This window comes from Vipera berus (genome assembly GCF_964194415.1).
Source record: "Vipera berus genome assembly, chromosome: 17".
In the NCBI taxonomy this organism is placed as follows: Eukaryota; Metazoa; Chordata; class Lepidosauria; order Squamata; family Viperidae; genus Vipera; species Vipera berus.
Genome location: NC_138220.1, coordinates 2859192 through 2878718, shown reverse-complemented (window position 1 = coordinate 2878718; position 19527 = coordinate 2859192). Strand labels below are relative to the sequence as shown.

General features: G+C 48.7%; 1 protein-coding gene across 1 annotated transcript in view; it reads right to left on the bottom strand.

Moving 5' to 3' along the window:
• Positions 1–18966, bottom strand: part of ACAP3 (ArfGAP with coiled-coil, ankyrin repeat and PH domains 3) — a 53976-nt gene extending 35010 nt beyond the window's left edge. The window contains 1 exon segment of the mRNA XM_081341529.1: positions 18844–18966. Coding sequence (XP_081197655.1) covers positions 18844–18890 — 47 coding nt within the window. The 5' untranslated portion in view covers positions 18891–18966.
• Positions 18967–19527: the final 561 nt, after the last annotated feature.

Here is a 19527-nt window from a genome sequence, read left to right as displayed (position 1 = left end):
GTTGGCAACAGCCCCTGGAGTCACGACAGGGTGCCAGGATACCCCTCTGGGCAAAAAAAAAAAAAGGACACTCACACCCAGACAACTTGGCATCCAGACACGTTAAGCCTCAACTTCAAGAAAATAAGCATCACAAAAACTATTTTTTAAAAAATGGACAAAACGCTTCAAGCCATTAATCACCAATCTGGATTACATAAGACAGGAGGGATCTGGTTTCGTTCAACAACAGTGAACGGGAAGAAGCAAAACAGAAGAAGGAGCCACGTGGTCCACGGGAGGACAGCTGGCCTTTAGCTCCATTTCCCACGAGACCAGCAGAAATACCTGCTAACGTAGCAGGAGAAGAAATGAAGATTTCCATCTGCTGGGACGTTTTTGTTCTCGGAAGATTTCACACTACAGGTAGTCCTCGAATTACAACGGTTCGTTTAGGGACCATTCAAAGTTACAACAGCAAGGACAAAAAGGGGCTCATGACCATTTTTCACACTTACGACCCTCGCAGCGCCCCCAGGGTCACGTGATCAAAATTCAGAGGCTTGGCGACTGACTTGTACTTAGGACGGTCGCAGTGTGTGTCACGCGATCCCCAATTCATTTAACAACCGCGTTAACTCCCTTAACAACTGCAGTGACTCACATATCTATCTATCTATCTATCATCTATCTATCTATCTATCTATCTATCTATCTATCTATCTATCTATCTATCTATCTATCTATCTATCTATGCCACAAATCTGGACCACATTTGATGCATCCTTCTTGAAGCTGGCTCCAAAGAGATATATTCTGCATCTGCCTGCTTCTTTTTTAGCCTCCTCCCCCCTCCTCCCCCCCCATATTGTTGGCAAGGCCTTGCCTTTTCTGAAATACAATAATGAACATGTCTCTCCTGGGCTGATTCCTTCTCGCTATTTTTATTCTCCTGGCCTGGAAGTCACGTGGGCTCTGTATGGAAATCTTTTCCCTGTCTGTTTGGCTGGGATGCTTCTCTTGAAGGTTTATCTCAGCTGCAAGTGCTGAAGAGAGAAGCATAAGTGTGAAGGGAAGGAAGGAAGGAAGGAAGGAAGGAAGGAAGGAAGGAAGGAAGGAAGGAAGGAAGGAAGGAAGGAAGGAAGGAAGGAAGGAAGGACTTTTCAGAGGAGGAGGAGGAGGAGGTAAGGGGACAAGAAAGACAATGCTGAAAATTCTAACCATGGCATCGCACGATGTTCCTGCACTTACTTTACCTGCCAGTGTTAACATATTTCAAGTCACTCAAGAGAAATCTCTGTTTTGAAGCATTTTGTTGGGAATTTGAAGGACTGATTTGGAACACACACACACACACACACACACACACACACACACAATCTCTTCCCTGCACTGGCTTCACCTAAGTTCTTTGGATCCAGGTCTAAAGCTCTTTCCAGGTTTCAGTGATGTTGCAGAGCAGAAACACAGCAACAAACCGCAGAACAACAAAACCCCCAACAAAAGCAAATCCCACCGGTTCCAAGAGCCAGTCGGTCTGCGGCTGGAAAAGCAGGAGGGCGAGGCTGTGAATTTCCTCTGGGGCTGCCAAGGGTCGCATTGTTCCCCCACCCTCCCACCCCACCCACGGGATGGCACGCGCCAAGCACATTAACCCCGGATAAATTGCTTTATGAGCTCTGCCACCGTGGCATTTTGCCAATAGACCGGTAATGAGTTGTAGCCATGTCTAATGCAGGGCTTGGTTGGATCACAGGGGTGTTTGTGGTTCCCTCTCCTCCCCTCACACCTGGCCAGCAAATCAAGAACCACCAGGCACCTGAGGGGAGGGGGGGCGTGGAAAAATTACATCTCTGTCTATAAAAAAGAGCCAGGATTGGACTGTGAATACTGAGCAAAAGCAAATCCGACCAGTCACCCCTACGATTTTCTAACTGCACGTCTTGCAACTTTCTTTTGGCATAATTTATCCTGCGAGCATTGCAGAATTTTTCACAGCCCGTTGTGTAGAGCTTTATGGCTTCAAATGTGCACACACGCACACACACACACACACACACACAAACACACACGTACCAGTTCACAAAGGATCGAAGAATATTATCTCTGCCTTCATGAATAGAATAGAATAGAATAGAATAGAATAGAATAGAATAGAATAGAATCAGAATAAATATGGAAGAATAGAATAGAATAGAATAGAATAGAATAGAATAGAATAGAATAGAATAGAATAGAATAGAATAGAATAGAATAGAATAGAACAGGAATAAATGAATAGAATAGAATAGAATAGAATAGAATAGAATAGAATAGAATAGAATAGAATAGAATAGAATAGAATAGAATAGAATAGAATCTGGAAGGGACCTTGGAGGTCTTCTAGTCCAGCCCCCTGCTTAAGCAGGAGACGCTATACCATTAGAGGGACACTTTTTTCCCCCCCAGGCTGACCGGCACTCTTGGCCTGAAATTCGTAAGCTGCAGGATGCAGTCTTGAAAAGTAGGCATAGTCAGAGCAATGAAGTCAGTGGGTACAAGGTACAAAACTAAACCTAGCCTGAACGAACATCTCATAAACGTTAAATCAAGCGAGACTTAATAGGATGCCTTCCCGTTTATGGATGCTTGAAAGCCTTACAGTATAATCAGGCATGTAAAATAGTTCAGACACATGAAAGGAACAGCCAGCCAGCCAGCAGCCTCTGCATGCAACCAGCTATCAAGCTTCACAGTTAGAATTAAATTAAATTAAAATTCTAAGCGTGAAAAGGGTCATATATATCCTTCTTTTGAGTGCTGCTGTAATTTCGAACGGTCGCTAAATGGATCGTTGTAAGGGGAGGATTACCTGTGTTTTCCTGCTGCTGACAAGATGCTGAATGATGAAATGATGCCACCTTAGCATCGTGCGCTTGAGAAAGCATGCCAGGGGAGAACAATATCGTTTCTGAAAAAAGCCTACCGGTGGCTGGGATTCGTGGGATTCGTCTGGCTATATTCTAGCCGAGCCAGAAATAAATATAAACCGGTTACCAAGCATATGAGTTTTGGCCCTGGGGATGCTGCAACAGTCGTTAAGTGTGAAAAATGGTTGTAAGTCACTTTTTCGAGTGCTGTTGTAACTTTGGACAGTCACTAAACGAACTGTTGTAAATTGAGGACCACCCGTAAGGTAAAATCATCAATTTTCTCTTTTGCATAAACCCTGCTGGCTCCTTAGCAAACTTGACACCAAATGCAACAGATTCTACTCTCCGCTTTTGCTCCAGTTAAAAGCACGCTTTAACTCTCCAGGATTTATTCCGCTTTGATCTTTAGCTAATTCCAGCTTCGCATCGCTTGACAGCCCACCACTGGTGAGAAAGTTAAAATTATAAGTACTTTTGACAAATGAGCACGACGAACATGGATCGGCCCTCGTGTTAGCCTATTTGTGCTTTTTAAGCATCTCTGGAGACCGGAAGTTGGGCATTTTGGACTCATCTGCCAAGGGAATTGTTGCAGTCCATAAGAATCCTTAAGAGACAAGTCAACGCAGCCAGATACGCGAGAAAGCCAACACAAATTCAAGGATCCCCCAACCAGGCTTCTTCCACACACCTCCCACACTTGCAAAGTCTTCTTCCCCACCTTTGCAGCATCACTTCACATCCCTCGCTCTCTCTTTCTCCCCATGTGAGAAAAACGGCACCATGGCAACCCTTCACCATGGCAACCGTCTCCATGCTCAGGGGATCCAGGGATGGCCACCGCAGCTGGCATCTGCTCCAATCCCTCAAAGGGGCTCTAGATTTCACGTGGCCTGTCAAACCTGGCACCAGGCCCTTCGCATATTTTTTAGTAAAAACCTGGCTGTCAAAATTGCAAGTCATCGGTGTGTGTGTGTGTGTGTGTGTGTGTGTGTGTGTGTGTGTGAGAGAGAGAGAGAGAGAGAGAGTATTAAGAATTAATTGAAAATAAATTTCATTTAGTGCATTTGGAATATGTTTCACTGTACTGTACTGTGCAGAAGGAGGAGGGCAAGGCTTTAGGTTTTAAAAAGTTACTTAAACCTGCAAAATTTGGCACACATCACAATACTTCCTCCCTTGCACCTCCATCCTAGAGGCTTGCTCCTTCCTTCCTTCCTTCCTTCCTTCCTTCCTTCCTTCCTTCCTTCCTTCCTTCCTTCCTTCCTTCCTTCCTTCCTTCCTTCCTTCCTTCCTTCCTTCCTTCCTTCCTTCCTTCCTTGGAAAGTCTGCACATCTTAAAGTTGCCAAGATTGAGAATTACTGCTCTGTGCTCAATAGCACCAATAAGTTGTTGGCCAAAGATCCATATCTCCAAATAGCTAGTTGTTCCCCAAATTACAGGATAATTATGTGTTCCCTGCTTATTATGTGCCCAGGATTATTTCCCATCAGCCACCCCTGAGCGGAACAGAATTACTCCATTTCCTGCAGGCTGGTGGGAACATAAAGCAAGATGAAGCAGACAAAACAGATCAACCAAGAATTAATTGTGGCTCTCTTCCTCCGGCCAAGATACACAAATCCACCACCCTCTCTCCCTCCATGTGGGTAAGCAAAACTTCCCTGAGATTAGACCTCATTTGGCACATGAGAAAGTTAAAACGTGGAACTCAATCCCTCCCACCCCCCACCCCAATATTTTTGGCTTAAGAAGAAGAAGAAAAAAAATATCCAGGGATTGAAACATTCCAAGCTAAGACAAATATTTAAACTAGATTTCCAGTGCATTGCCCTCTTTTTCAGAGAATCCCGATTGTTCTTATTAAAATAAAAATAAAAATACAGAATACAGACTTGCTTGCGATATTATGAGTAAAGGGCGTCCTTAACAAGTGTCTCGCCAAGCAACAGAAATTTTGGGTTTAATTGTGGTCGTAAGTTGCCGGCTACCTGTAAACAGACCACTTTGAGGATGAACCGTAATACTGACAGAATGAGGTAGCTCTGACACCTCTTTCTCCGATAGAAGAAGAATATACACAGATATAAAAGTATCTTTAGAAACATCTTTGCCATTAAAACTAATAGGTGATAAGTTCAATCCTTGACTGCATTTAAGTGAATTAGCCTCAATCAATCAATCAATCAGAAAAGAGCTGAAAAGGGGCTTTGGAGGTCTTCTACTCCAACCCCCTAATCAAGCAGGGGACCTTATGCCCTTTCAAAAAAGTGGATGCCCAGTCTGAAGGCAACAATTAAACACTGCTTAATTGTCCTCACTGTTAGGAATTCCAGATTCCTTCTCTCCTTGATTAGTTTCCATCCGTTGTTTCTTCTCTTGCCTCTTTTCTGGGCAAGTCCAAACTGAACTGCAAATATACCAAACCAGACCAATTTGCACCCTATACAAAGAGGTAAAGGTAAAGGTTCCCCCGCACATGCGTGCTAGTCGTTTCCGACTCTAGGGGCCGGTGCTCATCTCCGTTTCAAAGCCGAAGAGCCAGCGCTTGTCCGAGGACGTCTCCGTGGTCATGTGGCCGGCATGACTAGACGCCAAAGGTGCATGGAACGCTGTTACCTTCCCACCATCGTGGTCCCTATTTTTCTACTTGTCTTTTTATGTGCTTTCGAACTGCTAGGTTGGCAGAAGCTGGGACGAGTAACGGGCGCTCACTCTGTTACACGGCACTCGGGATTCGACCCGCCAAACTGCTGACCTTCTGATCGACAAGCTCAGCGTCCTAACCCACTGAGCCACCGCGTCAAAGAGACAAATCAGCAAACCAAGATGAATGCTTCCTAACGTCCTCTCAGCCTTGACGATCTTGCAGTCCATTAGAACGCGCAATGGAATGCCTTGTGTGTGTTCCAGGCCCGCCTGCCTTTAAAAAAAAATGTGGCTTTTTAACTTTCTAGGCAGGAGTTTGGAACCCAAAGGTCAGAATGAAAGAATTGTCTCTTTTTATTTTTATTTTTAAAACCAACTGCCTTGCGGGGATGCCCTTCAAATAGCAATGCTTTAAATTCCCATCATGGCCCAGAAAAAGCCATCACTAAATCACAAGCAAAGCAATTCTTAAAATATGGCCCCCTCCAAAAAAAAAAAATCCCTCCCCTGAAACAGGGTAGTTGTTTACACAAAGTCAGCTGTGCTCCGGAAATCTCTTTTCCTTTCCAGAATCCCCCCCCCCGTTAGTTAAATTATGCCAAGGCCTATGGGGAAGTGCCAAAAATGTTCAGAGGGGATGTCGCACGGGGGTGGGGAGGGGGGACTTTTTCCAAGCCAAAAGAAATGGGGATCCTCGGAGGAGTGAATTTCCATAAACAGCTTCATCCGTAAAAGAGCATCCGAAGCAGCAAGGTTCTTTGAGACCCAACACCAGGGATGTCCAGCTTGGTCAACTTAAAGACTTGTGGATGGGAATTCTGGGAGTCCCAGGAATTGCCAAGCTTGGACACCCCTGTAACTAAATTAAACCACCTTAAGAGAGAACAGAGGGCTCCTGGTCATAGGTCTTATCCAGTCTCCCCAGCTGTCCCTGTATTTGGGGGTGCTGCCCCACGACTCCTTATTGGTTGGGATCAGGTAGCAACCCTGATCGGCTGGGATCATGCATCCATTCACCCCCAACTTCACACAACCTCACGGGGACTCCCAAAACTGATATTATTACCAAGTAGGGTCATGAAACGTCTGCAGAAAACCAACCAAGCGCCGAGAGCACCAAGAATCCCACAACTCAACCGTAAGCAACAAATGTCCTCTTCTCGCTTCCAACATTGGACTTCCTTTGCTGAACGGAAAAGTAGCGAATACTCAGCCTGGGCCTCAGCCAGCAAAATAACTTTCCCTGACGCAGGGCCATGGACCAGATTCATCACACACACACATACACACACGAACGACAACATTAGATGGCTATCCAGCAGTCCAACATAAACAACTGTCTTGCTTAGCAACAGAAATCTTGGACTCTGCCGTGGTCGTAAGTCGGAGACTACCTGAAATACAAGTTGAGATTTTTCCTCAAACTAGGGGAGGGGAAAAAAACCTCTCTCTTTTTTCTTTTTCCTTTCTCCTCTGGGGCTATTTGCAGCTGGCGTTTGCTCCGGTGGCCTGGACTCCTGGCCAGTTCCTCCTGGCAGAGATCCCCGTCCCTCCTTTATTTTCGCAGGGACCTGGGGGTGGAGAGAAAGGGAGAGAAAGAGCCCCGTCCATTGATTTCGACAGCTGCACGGAGAGGCTTTCATGCCAACTTCCTTCTCCCGGTCGTTGGCAGGAGTGGCGCCCAGCCTCATTCATAAACCATGCCAGCAGCTGGCACCGGTTCGAAATCCAGCGAGGCCGAGGCGGAAGCGCCTTAGCCCAGCCGCTCCAAGCCAGATTTCGCAGGTGTTTCTGTCTTTGGGCAGGGATCAGCGCCACGCTCACAAATCACAGGCTCATGGACGCACTCACACTCCAGAGACTGTTTCCCCGGCCTGACTTCATCAAGCGGGCAACAATTGACTTACACATCGCTCCATCGTCCGTCCTCAACAGAGCAAGCGTTTGGCAAGGGAGAGTTCCTCATCCTCCTTCTCTCGTCCGTTGTCCATTTTCATTTTTTTCCAAGCTTGTGGGACCCAAGTGGCTCCCAGCTTTTTGTCTCAGGAACACTGGAGTCTATTTTCCTCTGTTTTTTGTTTTAAAAAATTGCCAGACAATATTCTGTCTCTTTCTCCCCAGCTTCTGCGACAGGAACTGAATTGTCAGTGTTTTAACACTAACAGCTGTGTCTTCCAACAATTCTCCTTTCTGTACAGAATTTCCTTGCCCGTGGCACCCGATCCAAGGTTTACAGCTCCAGGTTTCACAGCAGCCAGAGGACAGGGACCTCTCCATGTACACACACACACACACACACACACACACACACACACACACACATCTCTATTTATGCATATATACATGCATACATATCTATCTATCTATCCATCCATCCATCCATCCCAACTGAACATCCCACAGGTTCTGCCAGTTTGCAGTTTTGGCCATGCGAAATTGCAATGGGCTGCCTTCTGTGCAAGCCTCCAATTGCTCCCACAAAAAATGAGCATCTTTCTCTCCAAGCAAGGAAATAGCCCAAGGTCAGCCTCTTTATCTCTCTCTCTCTCTCTCTCTCTCTCTCTCTCTCTCTCTCTCTCTCTGTCATTCCTTCTCCCAGCTTCCTCCACTCTTCATTCCTTCCTTAGCAGAAAAACGCAAACAGGACCCTGCTTTAAATTAAGCCCTAGCCAGGGGCCCGCTTCTGTTTAAGCTGTAAGCCAGGGGCATCCGACCTTGGCAGCATTAAGACTTGTGGACTTCAACTCCCAGGATTCTCCAGCGAGCATGGGGAAATTTTCAGAACGGGGAAACCTGCCACAAACTTCCAGCACCCCCCCAGGAGAGGATTGAACGACTTCTCCATTTGGGGTGCAGCTCCCCACCCCCAAACTTGTCAGAACTTCTCCACTGAAAGAGACTGGCAAAATAGCGCCCTTCCCGTTTGGGTAGGGAATTCAGCTCCTGAATTAAGTCTCTTCCTTTGGAGGCTAATTTTAGGTAGTCATGGAAGCCCAGCTCAATTCCCGGGGTCTGCGTGAGCTGAGGTTTGCAAATGCCTTTGCTATATTATAGTAGTAGTGGCTGGACACCATTCCTCCAAAACACTTTTACAGTTTCTCCATCTAAGTCCTCCCTTTCCAAGCATTAACCAAGCCGAAGTCTGCTCTGGGAATTCCTGCAAAGGAGGGCGAGGAACCTTTCCCAAAGCCATTTCGTCATGGCCGGACTCAAGAGAGCCAAAGCTGCTTGGAAATGCAAGGCTGATTTCCAAGAGGATGGACAGCCAGCCCCCCCCCCCGCGCACACACACACACACACACACACACCTCCTGACAGATTGGCAGGGAGACCTTCCCCACCCCAACCACCCCTTTTCCCACCTCCTGTAATTTCATCAGATTTATTCCCTGGGAAACTCAAGGAAAGGTCGCTGAAAAGAGTAGAAGGGGTGGGATTTCCTTGTGAATTAAAGAGAAGGGCAAAGAAAGGCCAGGGGCCTGGCTGTCTGTATGTGGGTCAAGCCACTTAGCCCTCTCCCCCCCCCTCTGTCCCTCTCCCTCCCTCTCTTTTGAGGGCAGGTGATGAAACAGGAAAAGCGTCACTCTTTCCTTGGTCATGTCCATCATTTTGGAGCCGCATCTTCCCACTCCTAGATGTTTATTTTAAAACTTCTAACGAAAGGAATGGGGAGGGGAGGGGAGAAACACCCCCCCCCCCGCACCCTTGGCCATTATCCTCGCCCTTCAAAGCCGTCATTATGCCCGTTCGGATACAAAGCCTCGAAGGCTGGAGGCAACTTTCAAAACCAGCCTTGAGACCTTTTAAGCTGTGCCAAGCTCAGTCAAGGCTGAGAAAATGTACGCTGGGCCTGAACCCTCAGCCAAACAGCAGAAACCTCACCCCGGAATCTAAGGACACGGGCCGGAAACAAAAAATGGACTTTTAACTCAGTTCATAGGAAAGGCCCAAGGCCTCTCCTGCTGAAGCTGTTTCCTTCCCTTCTCTCCTGGGGGGAGAACAGCCAGGCACGGAGGGTCTGACCGTGTCTCAGCAGGCAGCTGCCTTTAGCTTTGATCCAAGGCGAGAGCCAGGAGCAAAGGCTGGGGAAATCTTCCTAGAGATTTTCTCTCACCCCTCTCCCAACGGCAAGGGCAATTTACAGACTTTCCTTGCTGTAGGGAAGTGATAACAAAGTTTGCAAAGTTCATCCCGTTTGTAAACGATCGCCGCAGAAGAAGTCACGGGAAGAGGAAAAGAATTAAGCTAAAAACTATACGTTTGGGAGATCTTGCTCCTCGCTAACTAGACAAGGGGGTCCTCAACCTGCGAACGCCATTGAGCCCAAAATTTCTGTTGTTAAGTGTGACAGATTTGTTAAGCGACTTTTGACCCATGTTACGACTTTCCTTGCCGCAGTTGTCAAGGACTTTCGGTACATCAAGTTCCAAATAATCAGGGAGATGAAGCGGATGGCTGAAGGATTCAGCTGCATGCAAGGACTAGCTCTTTACGGCTGCTTTATCGGCTCCTCCTCACGCTTGGCTAATGGTCTCCTTGCCCAAGGCAGGTTGAACGGCAAAACCCAAAAGGAAACATCTGGATTAACAATGACCAGCAACACACAGATGAACGTTGGTGGGCTCCAACTGCACCTGGACTGCACAAGATAAGCTTCCCTCCCACCCAACTCTCCTCCAGCCCAGCACCCCGTTTCCTACAGAGGCATCAAGCTTGAAATTATGGGTTTTCAGGATTATTATTATTACTATTTGCAAAGGCTCATTCAGATGCCAACGCAGGGCTAAAAACACTGCAATGATCATTATTATTCTGACATTCATCACGAGATGATCCTGGAATAGAAATCGCCAATTATCTTGCCTGGAGGACTTCTCACCCACATCTTTTTTTTTTCTTTTTTTCCCCCCTGGAAGCAACCTGTATATTTATAACTCCCAGGTTGGCAGCCTGGTTCCCTTCTGGGGTGGCTTGGGTCAAAATGGTCCTCCTGCGAGAGGAAAATCTCAGACCCTCGGAGCGAGGCATCTTCAACCCAACTCACTTAACCACTGTCTCGTTTAGCAACAGAAATTTGGGGCTAAGTTGCTGTCATAACTGGAGAACTACCTGTATATCCACCAGCCCTTGAGGCAGCTTTAGTATTCCGCCAGCCCCGCAGGAACTCGGCAGAGATGAGGAGCGAGCCGGCCTCTCCTTTCTGGCCAGCCTCTTACAAAAGGCCATTTCATGGCCCCTCAGGATACGTCCGGCCGCGGTGGAGGAGCGAGGCCCCCACTTCCTGCCGGCCCAAGAGATTCCCAGGAAGAACAAAGCAGGTGCTGTGTCTGCTCTGGCTAGAGCGATTTCCATGAAAGGCTCCCCAAACTCAGAGCCCCGGGTGAGACCCCAGGAATCAACAGTGTGTTTAAGGAAGATCCTTCCGTGTCTCTCTTTGGGTGAACAACGTGCAGCTTCCAAGGCAGGGAGAAACACCGGCTTGGGTCAAAGCAAGCGGCAACCCCAGAACTTCGGAGAACTTTTCAATCCGAACCACCGAATCCAACTATCTCAGAATCCTCTAAGCCAAACTCTGAAGATGAACATTCGGACATGCGAAAGGCTTCTTTCCGTAGGCCTCAGGAGCCGCTGCTGGTTAAGGAAAACAGCATCCTGGGACTAACGAAGAAGTTCAGTTCGCACAATACAATGCATCCAGATGCGACTGATTGGTCGGCCTCGCGGTGTGGACGCAAAGCCCCCCTTTTTACGGCCCTGTAATCCCTTAATTCAGATGACTGCAAATGGTCCCCTAAACCATGTTTATAAACAAGCCTTAGCTTCGAATGCACGAGGCCGTCAGTGGAACGTGGTTAAAACACACCATGACTAAATGTGCACCCAACTCACTGTTGGCTCCTCAAATCATGGTTTATAACTACAGCAATGCATCAGCCCAGCACGGGGGATATTTTAAAAAAACTGTTTTTAAAGCCAATGTGGCAGAAATCTTTTCACTGCCCTGGAGAGTCAGGTTGGAACATCCATCTGTCAGAGATGAGGAGTGCTAGATTGCTTCAAGAGAACAACCCTGCACATGGAATTAGCCCGTTTTCTGGATTCACACAATGCCTGGAATCTTAGGCTGCCGTTACACAATGCCCACACCGACTCAGAGAAAAATAGACCAAGTTCAATACTAATACTAACCAAGGTCCTTCCTTCCTTCCTTCCTTCCTTCCTTCCTTCCTTCCTTCCTTCCTTCCTTCCTTCCTTCCTTCCTTCCTTGGTTTGCAGTTGCAGTATTGTTTTTTGGCTATTCATTAGCACCAGACCTGCATCCTCCCATCTCTCTTTGGGGAAACCACATTATCTCACAGGCCAGAATTGCATAAATCTGTTTAGACTAAGCTAACCGGGGACTTATTTCACAGCCGAGCAATTGTTACTGCCCGGGGCTTCCACCTTTGAATTTGAACCACCCGCCTTAATCCCCCGTTTCCCACCTTCCTGCCTTTTGCGCTCACTGACTCCTTTCCTTTCAACAGACCGGCTTGAAAATGGGATCCAAAGCAGGGGAAAAGTGTGGGCTGATACACATACAGAGACACACACCTTTTGTGTTTATTTTCCCAAGAATTAAATCCATCCAACCAGTCTTGACAGAAAGGGCTTAGCTTTCGAGCCTGGCTCAATTCCAGAATAAACTTTTGCAGCGTGGAAACTAACTTAAAGGTTTGGCGTAAGGCGAACAAAGGCAGGGGTGTCTAGGTTGGTTTTTAAGGAAACATTTTACCTAAAAACCTAGAAATCTCTTCCCAAGGTTGCCGTTCGTGACCTAAATAGATCAGGGATGTGACGCCTTGACAACGTGGACAAGATCCCGTTGGGCGTCACCGCAAAATATAACTCTGGACCCCAGGATATCCTCAAGCTAATCCTATAAGAGGAGAGCGAGGAGTTTAATTTTATTTGAAAGGATAACTTTTTCATCCCTCGTTTTGAAGGGGCCGTCCTTGGAATCACATTACTCCCAACACGTCCCCATTGAAAGACATAAAAATGCTGGGTGCCCTTTTTAAAAAAATAGGTTTCAGGACCGGCCCACAATGAAGCAAGCTGTGGCTTGGTGTGATGGGGTTCCCAAAGAACAAACCCACCTCCCGCTTTCCTAATGTAGATCCGAGCGGCATCCCCAGTCACAGGTGACAGTGAGTCAGCCAAGCCGTGGCGGCTGACGTCAGGGCCGTGACTCCTCATTCGGGCGACACCGTGAGTGCCGATTGGGTGAGTGAACCCGAGCAGAACCAAAGGGGAAAAAATGCACTCCAAACAGGTCTTTCCAGGTAATTAGATTTGTTTTCCTGAAATTAGGCTTGCCTCTACAAGGTCCACGTTGCACCAACGAGGCTGGATAGGATCAACACAGATCTAAGTCGACTCTTCCCCATCTTATTTTTTTTTTAATATATTAGACAGAATTAAATTCACTTTTACACGCCTCCCCCAAAACATCCATTTCAGATCCGCTTTTCCCAGCCTAGGTCTCCCAGATGGGCTGGACTACAACCCCCATCGCCCTCAAGTACTCATTCGTTCTTCTGCTTTCTCGGAATGTCCGCTGTTCCTGAGATCTATGCTCAAGGCAACTGCACAAGCAACGTTTTAACCAACAAACCAACCCCACAGACACTCCCCTTACTTTGCACTCGCTGTATATTTCTTATATTCCTAGTTCTTATAGATTTGGGCCTCCTTTGCTAACCAATTCCATTGTTGTTCACACTTTAAGACACATTTTTGAAAACCAATTGACAAAAGAAAGAGAATTAGGAGAGAGAAGGGAGAGCCAAATGCTGCAGGCAAGCTCTGAATTGCAAATATGCCATTATAGGACTTTGATTTGTTTGTCTTCAGACTGACCCACCGGCCTTCTCCAGCTGGATATTTTACAGGGCTGAGCCTCTTGCAAATCCCAGTCGTGTCCATGAAATTGGAACTGGGAGAACCAAGAACTGTCTTCCCATCAGGAGGGCCTCGTGTTGGGGACCCACTGTGATACTGTCTCAGGTCATCATCTTTTGGGGGACATCCCCCCCTCAAAAAAAAACCCTGCAAATAAATTTCTAAATAAGATAAAACCACTGTCGATACGGCTTTTTCCGAAGTGCAGATCTGCAAGAAGAAGTGCAAACAATATGCAGAGAAAGCAGAAAGCGAATGCAAAACGTTGGAAAGGCTATATTTCGATTCGAAAAGGTGGTTGGGCTGGCAGCTTCACACTCCACAAAGGTGAATGCCGAAACGGGGACTCAGCACCAAAACCTTTTCTCTGACACCTGGCGCCCAGGAAGCAAATCATTGTAGGCAGTCCTTGACTTACGACGTTTGGTGACCGTTCAAAGTTACGACGGCACTGAAAAAGGGACTTAAGACCGTTTTTCACACTTAGCGACTGCTGCAGTGATTCACTTAACCACTGTGGCAAAAAAAAGCCATAAAATGAGAGAAAATTCGCTTGACATGCGTCTCGCTCAGCAGCAGAAATTTTGGGCTCAGCTGTGGTCCTAAGTTGAGGACTATCATTATTACATTATCTCTACGTTAAAAGGGATGCGCTGCGGTACCTTCCCCAGCGACGTTTCCACAGGGCTGCTAAAAAAACAGCTGATTTTTTTTAAAGTTTGTAAAGCTTTTCAAACACAATACACTTAAATCAACCTTCCAACAGGCCAAATGACCCATGAACTGCAACGATCCCCACTGTCTTCCACAACTCACAAGCCCAGCAAGAAGAAACGATCCATCACACACAAACTCATTCATTCTATTGAGATTTATCATCAGTGCGTTAAAAGCTAGGAAAAAGCAGAGTATCATTAAAACGTGCTTTCTTTTTAGTATTCTGGTTACTCCCTCCGTTTTTTTCTTTTTTAAAAAAAGCAACCACAGGCATTCTACATTTTTTAAAAAAGAAAATAACCGTTCGCTCTTCCGTCGTTGGAAAAGTTTAAGAAACAACCATCTGACATTTTGCCCTGATCTGATCCAAAAGTTGAAACCCAGTGTTGAAAGATGTCCAGATCCTGAACCCCATAACCCTGATATCCATTTTGAATCTGTCTGGACTGCCCAACCCGGCTAACAATTACATTAATAAACATTCAGTCTCTTTTGGACTGAGTTTAACTCTTGGTGGCTTTATAGACACCCATCCCTCTATTTTTCCTGTCAGTGTTGTGTTACGCAATTTCCTGCTTGCCTTTTTTCTAGGATGCCTTCTCAACTTCTTGGCCAATCTGGCTGCCCTGAGCTTTCCTGTTGATCTTCCACCCGATTTGTAAGCAGCCCCCTGCCCCTAACCCAGCCGAATGTTGCAAACTCAGCGGTGAGGGTGAACAGCTCAGCACAAACGATAGGCGGCTGCCACGACACCAAAGCGCCTGGGATTGTCAAAAGAGCACATCCCAACAAAGATGGCCAGCCCCACAGCAATGTGTTAAATAAACACACACCAAAGCCCGTACGCTCCACCTCCGAGTCCCATCACAAAGGGTCACGGCCACAGGGGGAGGCTATCTGATCAGTGAGGTCACTGATCTGGCCCATGGCCAAGGATGCATTTCCAGCCCACCCATCCCTCCCCTCCCTGCAACAGAACTGAAACGCAGCCACTGATCTGCCAGGTTAGATTGTCGGAAAGGGGGGAAGGGAAATGATCAACTCAAGCGGAAAAACTCTGCCCAAATTCCCCCCCCCCCGTTTCACCAGCCTTGTGTAGATCTCACCTCCAAAGTTCCATTTCAAATGAAGCACACATGCAAAAGCAGCATTATGCAGGGACCTCTCTTCAAATGCTCTCTTAGTCTTGCACTCCTCTTATTTTACATAACCCCCCCACCCCCCCGCCGACACCCCAATTTGCCCTCGCCTTTCATTTTACAGAGTGCACCCGTTTTTCTCTAACATCTGGGACTTTCTGCTTTGCCTCTAGTTGCAAATCACACAGGCAAGTTGGAAACGTGGAAAGGTCAAGGTAGAATAGCATCTTTAGTTTCTGGGTAAGTCGGCTGCCAAAAAACCCCAGCCACTGCACTTCCTTTCCCAAGCAGAGAACGCAGGGGGCTTAAAGCAAGATCCACAAGCTTTAACTCCCCAGCCCTGCTCACTCAACAAGCCGAGGGAGGAGATTTCATCTCAAGATTTCATCAGGGCCAGCAACGTCTGTAACTTACATCAGAGCAACCAACATGCCTCTATAATCCTGACGGAATGCAGTTTTCCCAATCCGGGCCAATTTTTGTTTTAATTGGATGCTTGCGAAGTACACTTCTCAAACCAATGCTCAAACAACTGGACGTTAAGGGGGAGAGAACAAGTAACAATGCCGTGTCTAATAACCTGAAAGGAAAACCACACTGCACTCAGCGGGTTGTGTCAAGTTAGGTTCAATGCCGTCTCGCAAATAGGTTGCCTTCTGTCAATAAGACCATTCTTCTCGAAATCCCCAATCCCTCAAAAGTATAATGCAGTTTTTCTAGGCAAGCTCTCCCATCATTTTGGCTTGCTGTTCCCAGCCAACAGAGCAACAAAGCCTCTCAAATATACCTCTGTCTCAGAAGCGCCGAGAGCTGGCAAACCACAATCCTCTCGTGGAGGAAGCACATATTTGCATACCCACAAGAACCCCGGGTCATACTGCAAAATGTGAGCTTCAACAATTTCATTTTGCAAAAAGTCCCTGGAGGTTTGGGATATATCTCCAGGTAAGGCTAGGAAAGAATTCTGCCTGCCCCCATTGAGAAGCTCTGTCTTGGAGGAAATGGCATCCAAGCTCATCCACGGAGAATGGAACAGCTCAGGACATGTGCTTTGTACGCAAAATAAATTCGTATGGCCTTATTGAAAAAAAGTAGGATTGGATCCCAACGGTAAATCCCACAAGAATCAAACATCCTCTTCATTCTGCATTCTCACGTGGTAAAGGTGTGGCTGGGAAAGCCGGCCACACCTGAAGAGAAAGAAGGGCGACCCCTGCAAATTCTGGGTATCTAAAGTACCCTAAGTACCATGGACAGCGACAGTCAGGACTAGTCCTTAAATAATGATCTAGAACGGGGTGGGCAATTATGGCCCTTGGCAACCTGTGGACTTCAACTTCCAGAATTCCTGAATGGCTCAGCAGGAATGGCTGGCTTGGGATTCTGGGAGCTGAAGTCCAGAAGTCGTAAAGGGATCATAATTGATACACACACACACACCCCTGTTTCCCACTATTGAAGGAACGGAGGCAATGGACAGAATCAAGACCAAAGCAAAGGCCTGGAATTGGAGCATTCAAATCTTACCTAATCCGGTACCTTTTCAAGGTACTAAAGGGAACAGAGAAGCTCCTAAACCCTGAATAAGCAAATGTTGCTTCCGGTGCTTAATATTTAATCTTAATCCTGGAGGATCGCAGGGGAAGCCACTGCCGAGAGAAAAGAAAATTCGATCCAGATGGCCAGGCCTGAAGCAAAAAAAATTAAAATAAACCAAAACAACAACAACAACACACACACACACACACGTTTTTTACCACCTTGCAACAGAACAGTGCTGCAAAAGCGCGATCCCGAGAGGCCGAGCAAAAGAAAGAGGAAACTAGCTTTCCTGTGCCATCTAAGAGACATCTGGACAGCGGCAACCCAGATCTAGTAGCTTTCAGCGCATGCTCAGAGACTACATGCCACTGTTTCCCTGCTTTTCAGCTTCCCAGAGGAAATTAACAGGTGTGTGGGGAGGGGGCAGTAAATTACAGCTCTCTTGTGACACACACACACACACACACACACACACACACACCGGCCTTTCCTTCTCTTCTCAACAAGGCTGGTGCAGGGACTTCCTCTTCCCTCCCCCTCCTCTTATCCTCTTATGCTGTGTCTTTTCCTTTAATTCCTTTCTGGGATCCTTTTGGGCTGAAAAGTGGAGCAGACCTCATGCTTCAATCAATAACTAATAAATAACAGATAGCAATACAGTGCTGATCCTCACAGGCACACACATTAGCACACTCCCACGTCCGCCCGCCAGCAAGCATTTGACACACACACACACACACTGCTCTCTTCCAGTTTTGGGAACAGGGCTGGCTCCCCCCCCCCCTTCCTTGAGCCAGACTGCCCCTTCCAACATATTTTTAGCCAGCGCATCCCGGCCTGTCCATTGAGCCCATGTGCATCAGGATGGCAGCCAGCCGTGTCTGTCTCAACCTCCCAGCCTCCACCCTTCCAGCACACACGCGTGGCCACGGACGACCTTGATGTGACCAAAGGAGGGGAGGGGGAGATTGCAGCAGTCCCTTCCTTCCTTCCCTCCCCACTGCTAAGTCACCACCGCGGGTCTGGGGGCAGAGGGATGAAGCCCATCGCAACCATTCCCAAGCTGCTCCCCCCGTTCTGCTTTTACACACACACAGACACACAGAGGACGGGGTCCAGGCTGGCTTTCGAGGGATGCTTCCGCGCCACCCTTTTTCCCTCCACGCTCCTTTATTTGTTCTCACACCAGACAAGAAGGCTGGCGATGGGCATCTGCAGATGCACGGAGGCCCCTGGTCCACCACCACCGCCGTCTGGCGTGGGGCTCCTGCAACCGCCCAGCCATGCGCATGCCACTCTCTCCCCCACCCCACCCCAGCAAAGTCAATGGAACCAAGCTTCGTGTGGCCAGCAGGCCGGGCCCCTTGCAAAACGCCAGCCAGGTGACTAGTTCTCATGAGGCAGACCAAGCAGCCGAGCTGTTATCCCCAGGGAAATCAGCCTAGGGCAAGGCTTTAGTTGTAGGCAAGTACACGCTCCCTCTCTTCCCGTCCTTTCTCCTCCCGACGAGGTAGCGAAGGCGGGGGACGGGCGGGGGTGGTGGTGTGGAAAGCCCTAAAGGATACCTTCTCTATTCCCCACCCCCACCCCCACCCCGTGCGAGCAGCTGCAGGCAAACGGGAGGAAAAAACGGGGAGCCTTTTCCACCGCCCCCATTTTGCCTCCTCGCGTCGCTAACACGGCGGCGGGGACGTCGTCCGAAGCGAGGGCTGAATCGCGGGCGGAATCTTAACAATAGGCGAGCGCGCGGCGCGGGTGAAGAGGGTGCGTTGCGCGACTAACCCGCAGCGGCCCTTGCCACCCCTCCCTCCCCCCCCGGAGAAAGCTCGCCAACGCCCCCTCCCCAAACTCCCTCCACCTCGAACCCCGCCAATCCAACCCGGCGGCGGGCAAAAGCCATGGCCAGGGGAGAAAACGGCCGCGCTTTGCAAAGTGGGGGGAGAGACGACGCCTCCCTTACCGGAATCGGGGCGAATCCTTAATGCACTCCTCGAATTCCACCGTCATCTTGGCCGCCGGGGGGGCCGGACGGGAGGGGGGGGGCAGAGCGAGAGGCCGCTCACAAGCCGGGCAGGCGCATCTCCAACCGGGCGCCCAGAAGCTGCAGCCAGCCAGCCAGCCAGCCAGCGAGCGAGCGAAGGAGCCGGTCCGGGGACGCCCTGCGCAACGCGCACGCCCTCGCCTTGGCGCACGGCTGGCCGCCTGGAAGAAAGGCGGAGGGGTTGGTTGGTGGGGGGGGAGGGAGAAGAGAGGGAGAGAAGAGGCAGGCTGCGGAGCCGAGCTGTCAGCAGCCCAGGGAGCGTCGGCCAACTCCGGCACTCGCTGCAGCGACGCCCAGCCGCCGCCTCGCCCAGCTCCCGGAGGCGGCGAGGGTGGGGAGGGGTTGGGGGGGGGAAAGGCGACGCCTTTGCAGCCCCGGCCCCGTTTTTTGGCACCGGCGCTGCTGCTGCGCTCGGAGCCGGGCCGATCCGGCTGGCAAACCTTCCCGCCGCCTCTAGAGGGCAGCCGGGAGTGCGCTGGCCCCGCGCCTCACCTGGGGCAGGGTAATCCATCCCAAAGGAATTGGGGAAGGGACTGGGGTCCGCTCTCCCCCCCCCACCTTTGGCCTATCTCAGCCGCTCCGGGTAAGGCAGCCTCTTCACCC